Raw genomic sequence first — 14,347 nt, forward strand, 5'->3', positions numbered from 1 at the left:
ATATAAGTATATATGTATATATATATATATATGTGTATATATATATATGTGTATATATATATGTATATATATGTGTATATATATATATATGTATATATATATATATATATATGTATGTATATATATATATATATATATATATATATTGAGGTGGCGACTTGTCCAGGGTGTACCCCGCCTTCCGCCCGATTGTAGCTGAGATAGGCGCCAGCGCCCCCCGCGACTCCGAAAGGGAATAAGCGGTAGAAAATGGATGGATGGATGGATATATATATATATATGTAGCTGGCAACACAATAGTGTTACTGTGTCTTACCCGTGTGTGTAAAGTGTGTTTCTTTGCAAAGTGACGTCGACAACTGCTGGCCTGGCATGCACACTACAGTGTTGTTTTGCAAGTGAACTGCTCTCAGTGCATTCTTCAAATGAGTCCAAGTTTCATTTTGCATTTGTCCGCTTCGAAAAATACGAAAAGCTTAGTCATAATTACAGACTTATATGCAGATCCCATTAAAAAAAAAACTCTGGTTTCTTAACCCACAGTAATTCAAGGCTATGTTTAGCCTTCGCAAACACACCCTTAACCTCAACAGTGGTATGTTTTTATTTTAGCCCGGGCTTTCACCGCATAGATTTCCATGAGTCTTTGCAAAAAAAAAAAAAATTGAATTGCATAGAGTGGAAAGGTAAAGGAGAAAATTCCTCGTCCTCCTACAGCGAGGACAAGGGGGGAGGTGGAATGAAGGAAAGGGGGGGGAGGGGGTAAACACACCCAGATGGAGCCATGTCTGGCATCCTCTCTGCACGGAAAAGAAAGAATAAGCCCGTGGAAGAAAAGAGGAGGCGTGCAAATGCACCAGTATTTGTCCACAAGGGGAAGACAAAAAAAAAAAAAAACGTGTTTGAAAATGGAATGAGAGACTGGTGCTGCTGAGCTCCAATCTCCTGCTCTCTTCCCCTCCCGCAGCTTGGCACCATCCGAGGGGACGGGGAAGGGTGAAAGGTGGCGGCTTTCAGGGATTTCTGCGAACCGGGATTTGCTTCCATATGAGAGGATTTGGTGACCGAGGCAACGTGGAGAGTCGTCCCGCTCCGTGGCAGCTCCCCCTCCTCTGTGGTGTACCGACACAGACCGTCGTCCAGGCTATGGTCCTGGCTGAGGAGCGGGGCATCACCCGGATGCAGGAGGGAGGATAAGACGCTCGCCATGGGAGCCAAACAGATGAAATGGTAAGAATCGAATTCCATTTTTTTTTTGTTTTGTTTACCAGACTGTTAGCTGCCGTGTGATGAATGCGACGTCTCCGCCATCCGCGGCGTACGACACACAACGTGCATTGTCTGCAGATGACATGGTACTAGGTGTGGGTGTGTCTCAGCGAGGCAAGATGCTATTGCCTAGCAACCAGCGTGCTCTCGCCTCCATTACTGCCATTACCGCCTCCTTGCATCCATTTCGAGATGACATTCACAGATAGACCGACCATACGGACATGTCCTCTTTTGCCGGGCTGTCCGGGCGGGGTTTCTTAAATGCCTCAAATGTCCGGCGTATATTTTCAAGGTTAAGAAGGGGTTAATAAACATAACAAATTGTGAAGGTCTGCGGCACGCATCAGAATTCATGAGGGAGGGGCAGAGAGAGCCAGATAGTAGATTGACTGTTATCCATCCATCCATCCATCCATTTTCTACGGCTTATTCCCTTTGGGGTCGCAGGGTGCGCTGGTGCCTATCTCAGTTACAATCTGGCGGAAGGCGGCGTACACCCTGGGCAAGTCGCTACCTCATCGCAGTACCAACACGGATAGTCAGACAACATTCAGGTGCATGTCTTTGGAAGTGGGAGGAAGCCGGAGTACCCGGTGGGAACCCACGCATTCACGGGGAGAACATGCAAACTCCACACAGAAAGATCCCGAGCCTGGGATTGAACCCAGGACTACTCAGGACTTTCGCACTAACCCCTCTTCCACCGTGAAGCCGATTGACTGTTAATCAAGGCATATTTGGTCAACAGCCATACATGTCACACTGAGGGTGGCCGTATAAACAACTTTAACACTGTTACAGATGTCAATCAATCAATCAATCAATGGGGCAGCATAGCTCGGTTGGTAGAGCGGCCGTGCCAGCAACTCGAGGGTTGCAGGTTGGATTCCCGCTTCTGCCATCCTAGTCACTGCCGTTGTGTCCTTGGGCAAGACACTTTACCCACCTGCTCCCAGTGCCACCCACACTGGTTTAAATGTAACTTAGATATTGAGTTTCACTATGTAAAGCGCTTTGAGTCACTAGAGAAAAGCGCTATATAACTATAATTCACTTCACTTCACTAATAAACATAACAAATTGTGAAGGTCTGCCGCACGCATCAGAATTCATGAGGGAGGGGCAGAGAGAGCCAGATAGTAGATTGACTGTTATCCATCCATCCATCCATTTTCTACGGCTTATTCCCTTTGGGGTCGCAGGGTGCGCTGGTGCCTATCTCAGTTACAATCTGGCGGAAGGCGGCATACACCCTGGACAAGTCGCCACCTCATCGCAGGGCCAACACAGATAGTCAGACAACATTCAGGTGCATGTCTTTGGAAGTGGGAGGAAGCCGGAGTACCCGGTGGGAACCCACGCATTCACGGGGAGAACATGCAAACTCCAAACAGAAAGATACCGAGCCTGGGATTGAACCCAGGACTACTCAGGACCTTCGCACTAACCCCTCTGCCACCGTGAAGCCGATTGACTGTTAATCAAGGCATATTTGGTCAACAGCCATACATGTCACACTGAGGGTGGCCGTATAAACAACTTTAACACTGTTACAGATGTCAATCAATCAATCAATCAATGGGGCAGCATAGCTCGGTTGGTAGAGTGGCCGTGCCAGCAACTCGAGGGTTGCAGGTTCGATTCCCGCTTCCGCCATCCTAGTCACTGCCGTTGTGTCCTTGGGCAAGACACTTTACCCACCTGCTCCCAGTGCCCCCCACACTGGTTTAAATGTAACTTAGATATTGGGTGTCACTATGTAAAGCGCTTTGAGTCACTAGAGAAAAGCGCTATATAAATATAATTCACTTCACTTCACTTATATAGCCCTAAATAACAGGTGTCTCAAAGGGCTGCACAAGCCACAACAGCATCCGCGGTTCAGCGCCCACATAAAGGCAAGGAAAAACTCACAACCCACATATTATATTCTTGCAATATAATATGTGGTATAAAAATTATAAAAAAAAACCTTCTCAAAAGTAGGTCACAGGTTAAAAAAGTGTGGGTGGGCCTAAAATCTTACGAACCCCGTTTCCATTTGAGTTGGGAAATGGTGTTAGATGTAAATATAAACGGAATACAATGATTTGCAAATCATTTTCAACCCATATTCAGTTGAATATGCTACAAAGACAACATATTTGATGTTGAAACTGATAAACATTTTTTTTTTGCAAATAATCATTAACTTTAGAATTTAATGCCAGCAACGCGTGACAAAGAAGTTGGGAAAGGTGGCAATAAATACTGATAAAGTTGAGGAATGCTCATCAAACACTTATTTGGAACATCCCACAGGTGTGCAGGCTAATTGGGAACAGGTGGGTGCCATGATTGGGTATAAAAACAGCTTCCCAAAAAATGCTCAGTCTTTCACAAGAAAGGATGGGGCGAGGTACACCCCTTTGTCCACAACTGTGTGAGCAAATAGTCAAACAGTTTAAGAACAACGTTTCTCAAAGTGCAATTGCAAGAAATTTAGGGATTTCAACATCTACGGTCCTTAATATCATCAAAAGGTTCAGAGAATCTGGAGAAATCACTCCACGTAAGCGGCATGGCCGGAAACCAACATTTAATGACCGTGACTTTCGATCCCTCAGACGGCACTGTATCAAAAACTGACATCAATCTCTAAAGGATATCACCACATGGGCTCAGGAAGACTTCATAAAACCACTGTCAGTAATTACAGTTGGTTGCTACATCTGTACGTGCAAGTTAAAACTATGCTACGCAAAGCAAAACCCATTTATCAACAACACCAAGGAACACCGCTGGCTCTGCTGGGTCCGAGATCATCTAAGATGGACTGATGCAAAGTGGAAAAGTGTTCTGTGGTCTGACGAGTCCACATTTCAAATTATATTTGGAAACGGTGGACGTGGTGTCCTCCGGAACAAAGAGGAAAATAACCATCCGGATTGTTATAGTTGCGAAGTTCAAAACCCAGCATCTGTGATGGTATGGGAGTGCATTAGTGCCCAAGGCATGGGTAACTTACACATCTGTGAAGGCACCATTAATGCTGAAAGGTTCATACAGGTTTTGGAGCAACATACGTTGTCATCCAAGCAACGTTATCATGGATGCCCCTGCTTATTTCAGCAAGACAATGCCAAGGCACGTGTTACAACAGTGTGGTTTTGTAGTAAAAGAGTGCGGGTACTTTCCTGGCCCGCCTGCAGTCCAGACCTGTCTCCCATGGAAAATGTGTGGCGCATTATGAAGCCTAAAATACGACAGCGGAGACCCCGAACTGTTGAACAACTGAAGCTCTACATCTGGGGTGTTAAACTCAAATACAGAGTGGGCCAAAATTTAAAACTGAACGAAGCCACGGGCTGAGGTTGAACAAATTACTCCTTTAATAGGGACTCAAGCAAGTTTTGCATTGAATATTGACCAAGCAAGGCTTTTATAACTTTATAGTGACATGCAAAACCGAGTTTAAAATAATAATAATTTAAAAATATCAATGGCATATCAAATAAAATAAAAATACAAATTGAATGCCTGTTTTCGGCGGCGGGTTTGAGTTGGGGCGGAGTTTGGTGGTAGCGGGGGTGTATATTGTCGCGTCCCGGAAGAGTTAGTGATGGAAGGGGTTCTGGGTATTTGTTCGGTTGTGTTTATGTTGTGTTACGGTGCAGATGTTCTCCCAAAATGTGTTTGTCATCCTTGTTTGCTGTGGGTTCACTGTGTGGCGTATATTTGTATCAGTGTTAAAGTTGTTTATACGGCCACCCTCAGTGTGACCTGTATGGCTGTTGACCAAGTATGCCTTGCATACACTTGTGTGTGTGTATGAGCCACATATATTATGTGAGTGGGCCGGCACGCTGTTTGTATGGAGGAAAAGCGGACGTGGCGACATGTAGAGAATGCCAAAGGCAGCGCTTTTACGGCCCGCCCCCAATATTATTGTCCAGGTGGAAATAGGGAGAAATTCGAGAGGGGCACTGAACTTCGGGAGTCACCCTGGAAAATCGGGAGGGTCGACGAGTATGAGTGTTAGTGGTGGATGCGGTGTTACAGCTCTAATGTTAATTTGATATTGCCTCAAGGGCCAAATGAAATTACGCGGCGGGCCAGATTTGGCCCGCGGGCCAGAGTTTGACACCCATGCTCTACATAAAACAAGAATGGGAAAGAATTCCACTTGCAAAGCTTCAACAATTAGTTTCCTCAGTTCCCAAATGTTTATTGAGTGTTGTTAAGAAAAGGTGATGTAACACAGTGGTGAACATGCCCTTTCCCAACTACTTTGGCACGTGTTGCAGCCATGAAATTCTAAGTTAATTATTATTTGCAAAAAAAAAATGTTTTATGAGTTTGAACATCAAATATCTTGTCTTTGTAGCATATTCAACTGAATATGGGTGGAAAAGGATTTGCAAATCATTTTATTCCGTTTATATTTACATCTAACACAATTTCCCAACTGATATGGAAACAGGGTTTGTAAATAAGTACTGCACATAAACAAACACAAGACAATAACAAAACAGAATCATGAATAAATGCACAGTAAAAAACGCCAGCAGTTAAAAAACATCAAATGGATGTGAAATTGCGGTTAAAGTACTGATGTTAAAATGTTAATATGGTGCTAATCTCATATAAACCCCGCCGCCTAATCTGAAAGTCCAAATGTATCCACGTTTTCTGCTGTGTCAGCAGCAGCAGCAGCAGCAGCAAAGGTTCATGAGCCAAAACAAAGTTTGTTTATTGAGTGGCTGCAGCCCAGCAGGATAAAGGGATGGAAGGCATCTTAACTGTCATTTTGTCATCAGCTCAGACAAGATTAAGTGGAGGCTGCTGCTCGGATTCCCACGGGAGAAACACTTGGATATAATCACTAAATCATCTGATAAAACACTCACTTCATAGTTTTTGGGAGGTGTACACGTTTACCTGAATCTGATGATTTTGCATACTTGCCAACCCTTTTGAATTTTCAGGGGAAGTCCTGAATTTCAGCGCCTCTCCCGAATTTCTCCCGATTTCCAGCCGGACCTGAGTGAGGACAGCCTGTCGTCACGTCCGCCTTTCCTCCTTATAAACAGCGTGCCGGCCCTGTCACTTTTATAACATCTACGGCTTTTCCACTTTGCATCAGTCCATCTTGGATGATCTCGGGCCCAGAGAAACCGGCGGCGTTTCTGGATGTTGTTGATCAATGGCTTTCGCTTTGCATAGTAGAGCTTTAACTTGCCTTTACAGATGTAGCGACAAACTGTATTTAGTGACAGTGGTTTTCTGAAGTGTTCCTGAGCCCATGTGGTGATATCCTTTAGAGATTGATGTCCATTTTTGATACAGTGCCGTCTGAGGGATCGAAGGTCGCGGTCATTCAATGTTGGTTTCCGGCGATGCTGCTTACGTGGAGTGATTTCTCCAGATTTTCTGAACCTTTTGATGATATTATGGACCGTAGATGTTGAAATCCCTAAATTTCTTGCAATTGCACTTTGAAAAATGTTGTTCTTAAACCTTTGCTCACGCAGTTGTGGACAAAGGGGTGTACCTCGCCCAATCGTTTCTTGTGAAAGACTGAGCATTTTTGGGGAAGCTGTTTTTATACCCAATCATGGCACCCACCTGTTCCCAATTAGCCTGCACACCTGTGGGATGTTCCACATAAGTGTTTGATGAGCATTCATCAACTTTATCAGTATTTATTGCCACCTTTCCCAACTTCTTTGTCACGTGTTGTTGGCATCAAATTCTAAAGTTAATGATTGTTTGCAAAAAAAAAAAAACGGCACGTTAATACACTGACACACAACATCCGGATTCCCATCATGCATTGCTTCAAAATTACGGCAAGTAGTAATGTCCAAAAAACATAACAGAGACAAAAGAAGAGACAGTCATGTCGACGACGACAGCAATGCATCATCAGAGAGGGTGCACTGCATGGTTAGAAAGATAGTGACAGAGAATAGAACGAGGATAGACAATTCAACCCTAAACTCGCTCCTTTCCTGCAAATTAAATGTCACAGATGCTGCCCATACCTATGTACGGTGGAAGAGGGGTTAGTGCATCTGCCTTACAATACGAAGGTCCTGAGTAGTCCTGGGTTCAATCCCGGGCTCGGGATCTTTTTGTGTTGAGTTTGCATGTCCTCCACGTGAATGCGTGGGTTCCCTCCGGGTACTTCAGCTTTCTCCCACTTTTAAAGACATGCACCTGGGGATAGATTGATTGGCAACACTAAATGGTCCCTAGTGTGCGAATGTTGTCTGTCTATCTGTGTTGGCCCTGCGGCGAGGTGGTGACTTGTCCAGGGTGTACCCCCGCCTTCAGGCCGAATGCAGCTGAGATATGCTCCAGCGGCCAACCGCGATCCCAAAAAGGAACAAGCGGTAGAAATGGATGGATGGATGCCCATACCTATGCTCCTTCAAAGGCTGTACTACTGTCTGCAAAGCATTGCACTTTCTAATACAACAATGAGTAGAGGAGTGTTACGTGTATATATATATATATATATATATATATATATATATACTTGAATTTCAGTGAATTTGTTACGGTGCACGCTTAGCGCAGCACGCCCACGCAGCGATAAGCCTGCCCTCAATGACCAATCTGCTCACCTAGTACTGATGAGGTCAAGTTCAATAAAGGACCAGTGGACCCAAGGATCGCCGCGGGAACTTAGTTCTCAAATCGGATACCTGTTCCCCTTCCTTTGCCCTAGATTTGGACTGCCTCCCTCGTTTCCCGACTCCTCCTTCGCCCCCGGACTCTGACATCTCTCTTTGCCCCACGGACCCTTCGTGGATCTTGGACTCCTTTTCCCTTGCCCTCTTTGATTTTTGTCTGCTTTGTCATTCAACATTTACGGTAACACACACTTCAGTTAATCTACACACATAGTTATATATACATTGATGGCCCTGCGATGAGGTGGCGACTTGTCCAGGGTGTACCCCGCCTTCCGCCCGATTGTAGCTGAGATAGGCGCCAGCGCCCCCCGCGACCCCAAAAGGGAATAAGCGGTAGAATATGGATGGATGGATGATTTTATATATTATAAATAGTACATTAACCCCCCTGGTGTCAGTCTGCCGTCATCTCCCCTTATTAGACATAACAGAATTCTACCTATAAATACACTCCTCCCCCCTTAGCCCCGCCCCCTCCCCCAACTCCCGAACTCGGAGGTCTCAAGGTTGGCAAGTATGCTATTATTTATTCACATAATGGTTATTCTCATGAATTTGGCCCCAAACTATCCAACATTGAGAGACACAATCACATCCAGTGCTTTACCTTATTCAGAATGGGTTTTTGTTTTCGCGTATTCTAATGCGTGTTTATTTTTCTGCCCTGACTTACGACTGAATACAAAGTTTCTAACATAAATGCAAAAAAATATTCTAATTCTGATTAACATGTCTCTGATTCGTTCCAGAATATGTATGTGGAGGTTGCCCTCCAGGGGCGTTCTTCTGACCACCAAGTACCGAGATGAGAGCCCGGCCTTGGTTTTTGGATGTAATACTGTTTTACTGTTCGTGTTTTCCATCATTCTGCTTTCCGGCACAAAGTCTGTCCCTTTTTCTCTCTCAGTCCGTGCTCTCACTTTCGCTCGCCCTCTTGCTCCAGCTCCAACAAATTAAGTCCCTCCTCCCCGTTTGCTGCTTACACAGAGCGACAGGTGATTAGATAAAAAGGCCCAGGTGGGCCATCTACGCACACCTGGCACACCCCGCTTCGCTGCAGACCCGCAGGCCACGCCCCCTCCACAATGTAAAAAATTGTTTTATAGTTTAATAGACTGCAAAAACAAGATAGTTAACGTTCGAACTGGAAAACGTTGTTTTTTTGCAAGTATTTGCTCATTTTGGAATGTGCTGACCGCAACGTGTTCCAAAAAAGCTGGCACATGTGGCAAAAAAGACTGAGAAAGTTGAGGAATGTTCATCTAACACTTATTTGGAACATCAAACAGGTGAACAGGCTATTTGGGAACAGGTGGGTGCCATGATTGGGTATAAAAAGCAGCTTTTATGAAATGCTCAGTCATTCACAAACAAGGACGGGGTGAAAGTCTCCACTTTTTCAAGAAATGCATGAGCAAAATAGTACTGGAGTCACTTATGTTATGATTGTGGAGCATTATTTTAAATCTGGAGTGTCCATACTTTGTTTCCGTCAAGCCCTAATATTTTGATGCAATGTCTTTAATTGTATTGTTATGATATACTGTGGGCCAACAAAAAACAAAATATGGGCTGCCCTAATTTAAAGGACCACCATATCGGTCAGTTATTTGTACTGTTAGCATCCTTCTTTATCACAACTATTACTGTACAGGCTTTTTTATAGGCATCCATCATCTCTATTAATAAGCATCAAGCCTTACTTTATTATAAAACTATCAAAAAGGATGTATACCCACCATGAATATTGATTAAAATATAGTTCTTGGGTAATAAAATTAGGGATGGGCACCTAAGCCCGCATCCATAATAGCAACAAAACTACAAACCCCAAAACCAGTGAAGTTGGTACGTTGTGTAAATCGTAAATAAAAACAAAATGTAATGATTTTCAAATCCTTTTAACCTATATTCAATTTAATAAACTCTAAAGACAAAAAGCTGGCACAAGTGGCAAAAGAAAAAAAATACTGAGAAAGTTGAGTAATGCTCATCAAACACTTATTTGGAACATCCCACAGTTGAACAGGCTAATTCATGTCATGATTGGGTGTAAAAGCAGCTTCCATGAAATGCTCAGTTATTCACAAACAAGGACGGGGCGGGGGTCCCCACTTTTTCAACAAATGCGTGAGCAAATTGTGGAACAGTTTAAGAACAACATTTCTCAACCAGCAATTGCAAGGAATTTAGGGATTTCACCATTTACGGTCCATAATATCATCAAAAGGTTCAGAAAATCTGTAAAAATCACCGTATGTAAGCGATTATATTACGGACCTTCGATCCCTCCGGCGGTACTGCATCAAAAAGCGACAGCAGTGTGTAAAGGATATCACCACATGGGCTCAGGAACACTTCGTAAAACCACTGTCAGTTACTACAGTACGTCAGTACATCTGTAAGTGCAAGTTAAAACTCTACTATGCAAAGCGAAAGCCTTTTATCAACAACACCCAGAAACGCCGCCGGCCTCGCAGGGCCGGAGCTCATCCGAGATGGACTGGTGCAAAGTGGAAAACTGTCCTCTGGTCTGATGAGTCCACATTTCAAGTTGTTTTTGGAAACTGTGGACGTCGTGTCCTCCGGAACAAAGAGGAAAAGAACCATCTGGATTGTTCTAGGCGCAAAGTTCAAAAGCCAGCATCTGTGATGGTATGGAGGTGTAGTAGTCTAACCTGACTCTCACCGAGCTCCACACAAGGATCAGGGCTTGAGGGCAGTGCAAAATCCTTCATGATAGCAAAAAATAATGAACCAATCAGGATTGCCGGGCGGGATATCATAGATGTGACTTATGCCAAATTTTTTTTTTCTTCTTCTTTGTCATGAAAAAGTGATGTTTTTGTGGTTGGTGCACAAATTGTAAGTGTAAAGTGTGTTTTTTATGTTGATAAATATATATAGTATATCTCGGTTGGTAGAGTGGCCGTGCCAGCAACTTGAGGGTTGCAGGTTCGAAGCCGGCTTCCGCCATCCTATTCACTGCCGTTGTGTCCTTGGGCAAGACACTTTACCCACCTGCTCCCAGTACCACCCACACTGGTTTAAATGTAACTTAGATATTGGGGTTCACTATGTAAAGCGCTTTGAGTCAGTAGAGAAAAAGCGCTATATAAATAAAAAAATTCACATTTAATAAAAAAAATAATAATAATAATATTTATTTATTTTTATTTTTTTCAATAAAAAATCCTTCTGCGGCCCGGTACCAATCGGGCCACGGCCCGGTGGTTGGGGACCACTGGTTTAAAGGAAAGGTGACTTTGTTGCTGCCATTAAATTCCACGTTAATGATTATTTACCCCCAAAAATTGAGTTTCTCAGTTCCAAAATTAAATATCTTGTGTTCGCAGTCTGTTCGGTATAGCTTGGTTGCCAGCGACTTGAGGGGTTCCAGGTTCGATCCCCGCTTCTGCCATCATAGTTACTGCCGTTGTGTCCCTGGGCAAGACATTTTACCCAGTGCCACCCACACTGGTTTAAAAATGCAACTTTGATATTGGGTTTCACTATGCAAAACGCTTTGAGTCACTCGAGAAAAGCGCTATATAAATATAATTCACGTCACTTTTTAATTGAATATAAGTTGAAAGGGATTGGCAAATAATTGTATTATGTTTCTATTGACGAATTACAGTACACAACGTGCCAACTTCACTGGTTTTAGGGTTTTTAGATTATTACCCTAAAGCCCACAGTTTTGTTTGCACTCTCTCACCACTTATCTCCGGAAGAAGCAGTTTTTTTCCGTCTGAATCGCCTCCCAACACACGCACAGTGTTGTTTTCCCACAAAGACGGAGGGAGGGCCACGCAACATACACACGGGTCGTAGGCCACAGTCGCTGCATCTTATTTCCGTCAAAACAAAGCAGAGTGAAGTCGACAGCATGTTTCATCCCCAGGCTGCCTCCGATGCTCTCGGAACCGGTGGTCGCAAACCTCAAGGAGTATAATGGCTGATGAGGAATGGAACGAATTTCCCTCGGCATGCATCCCGCTGATAATTTTTCGGCTTGTGTCAATTATGCTGACATGCCTGTAAGAGGAAAAGGGAAAACAATCAAACAGGCCCTACCCAAAAGGGTTTAATCCCTAATTCTGCGGTCCTCCGAGGGCTGTTAAAAACGTATATGTGAAGGGGGGCGTGGCCTGCCGACCTGCAGCGAAGCAGTGTGGGCCAGGACCGGCTTATCTAATCACCTGTCGCTCTGTTAAAAGGCAACAGCCGGGGATGAGAGAGTTGTTGGTGTCACGTTTTGAACGCAAGGTGATGTGCGTTTGGTTCAACCCCAAAATGCTAAGGATCAGTCGGACAGGACTTGCAGGTAAGGGCTTGATTTAATACAAAAAAAAATAATTACACTGGTACAAAACAGACAGAATTCAACAAAAGAAACACGTGCCTAACGCACGGGGAGCTAATGCTAAAACTTAGCACCGAGTCAGGAAGCAAAAAGGGCAACGTGCATACGAAGCTACGGTAACTCTTAGCACACGGACTGGAACAAGAAACAAATGTGATGGTTGGTTACCGCAAACAAAAGACCTAGAACACACGAAGGGAGAAGGCAGGCTTAAATAAGGAAGTAATCAGTGATCAATCAATCAATCAATGTTCATTTATATAGCCCTAAATCACTAGTGTCTCAAAGGGCTGCACAAACCACAACACAAACCACTACGACATCCTCGGTAGGCCCACATAAGGGGAAGGAAAACTCACACCCAGTGGGACGTCGGTGACAATGATGACCCAGTGGGACGTCGGTGACAATCACAAACAGGTGTGAGTCAAAAACAAGAGGCAGGTGACACTAATGCGTGACTATAGCAACAGACCAAACAGGAAGTGCCACCAGGAACTAAGGAAGTCAAACATCAACAGAATAGCGTGGCGCAGTGGGAGAGTGGCCGTGTGCAAACCGAGGGTGACAATGATGACCCAGTGGGACGTCGGGGACAATCACAAACAGGTGTGAGTCAAAAACAAGAGGCAGATGACACTAATGCGTGACTATCACAACAGACCAAACAGGGAGTGCCACCAGGAACTAAGGAAGTCAAACATCAACAGAATAGCGTGGCGCAGTGGGAGAGTGGCCGTGTGCAAACCGAGGGTGACAATGATGACCCAGTGGGACGTCGGTGCCTATCACAAACAGGTGTGAGTCAAAAACAAGAGGCAGGTGACACTAATGCGTGACTATAGCAACAGACCAAACAGGAAGTGCCACCAAGAACTAAGGAAGTCAAACATCAACAGAATAGCGTGGCGCAGTGGGAGAGTGGCCGTGTGCAAACCGAGGGTGACAATGATGACCCAGTGGGACGTCGGGGACAATCACAAACAGGTGTGAGTCAAAAACAAGAGGCAGATGACACTAATGCGTGACTATCACAACAGACCAAACAGGGAGTGCCACCAGGAACTAAAGAAGTCAAACATCAACAGAATAGCGTGGCGCAGTGGGAGAGTGGCCGTGTGCAAACCGAGGGTGACAATGATGACCCAGTGGGACGTCGGTGCCTATCACAAACAGGTGTGAGTCAAAAACAAGAGGCAGGTGACACTAATGCGTGACTATAGCAACAGACCAAACAGGAAGTGCCACCAGGAACTAAGGAAGTCAAACATCAACAGAATAGCGTGGCGCAGTGGGAGAGTGGCCGTGTGCAAACCGAGGGTGACAATGATGACCCAGTGGGACGTCGGGGACAATCACAAACAGGTGTGAGTCAAAAACAAGAGGCAGATGACACTAATGCGTGACTATCACAACAGACCAAACAGGGAGTGCCACCAGGAACTAAGGAAGTCAGACATCAACAGAATAGCGTGGCGCAGTGGGAGAGTGGCCGTGTGCAAACCGAGGGTGACAATGATGACCCAGTGGGACGTCGGTGCCTATCACAAACAGGTGTGAGTCAAAAACAAGAGGCAGGTGACACTAATGCGTGACTATAGCAACAGACCAAACAGGAAGTGCCACCAGGAACTAAGGAAGTCAAACATCAACAGAATAGCGTGGCGCAGTGGGAGAGTGGCCGTGTGCAAACCGAGGGTGACAATGATGACCCAGTGGGACGTCGGGGACAATCACAAACAGGTGTGAGTCAAAAACAAGAGGCAATTGACACTAATGCGTGACTACAGCAACAGACCAAACAGGAAGTGCCACCAGGAACTAAGGAAGTCAAACATCAACAGAATAGCGTGGCGCAGTGGGAGAGTGGCCGTGTGCAAACCGAGGGTGACAATGATGACCCAGTGGGACGTCGGTGCCTATCACAAACAGGTGTGAGTCAAAAACAAGAGGCAGGTGACACTAATGCGTGACTATAGCAACAGACCAAACAGGAAGTGCCACCAGGAACTAAGGAAGTCAA

The 14,347-nt window shown here is 44.8% G+C and overlaps 1 protein-coding gene across 3 annotated transcripts in view; it reads left to right on the top strand.

Moving 5' to 3' along the window:
• The window catches only part of dixdc1a (DIX domain containing 1a), a 52,127-nt gene that overhangs the window by 1,822 nt on the left and 35,958 nt on the right, over positions 1-14,347 (top strand). For 2 of the 3 annotated variants that reach the window (XM_061878056.1, XM_061878058.1), the window contains exon 1: positions 794-1,230. In XM_061878056.1, the coding sequence (XP_061734040.1) occupies positions 1,208-1,230 (23 nt within the window). In that variant the 5' untranslated portion in view covers positions 794-1,207. Of the gene's footprint in view, positions 1-793; positions 1,231-14,347 lie in introns of those variants that run through there. The other variant, XM_061878057.1, reaches the window with a different exon arrangement.

Source organism: Nerophis ophidion, linkage group LG18 (genome assembly GCF_033978795.1).
Source record: "Nerophis ophidion isolate RoL-2023_Sa linkage group LG18, RoL_Noph_v1.0, whole genome shotgun sequence".
Taxonomy (NCBI): domain Eukaryota; kingdom Metazoa; phylum Chordata; class Actinopteri; order Syngnathiformes; family Syngnathidae; genus Nerophis; species Nerophis ophidion.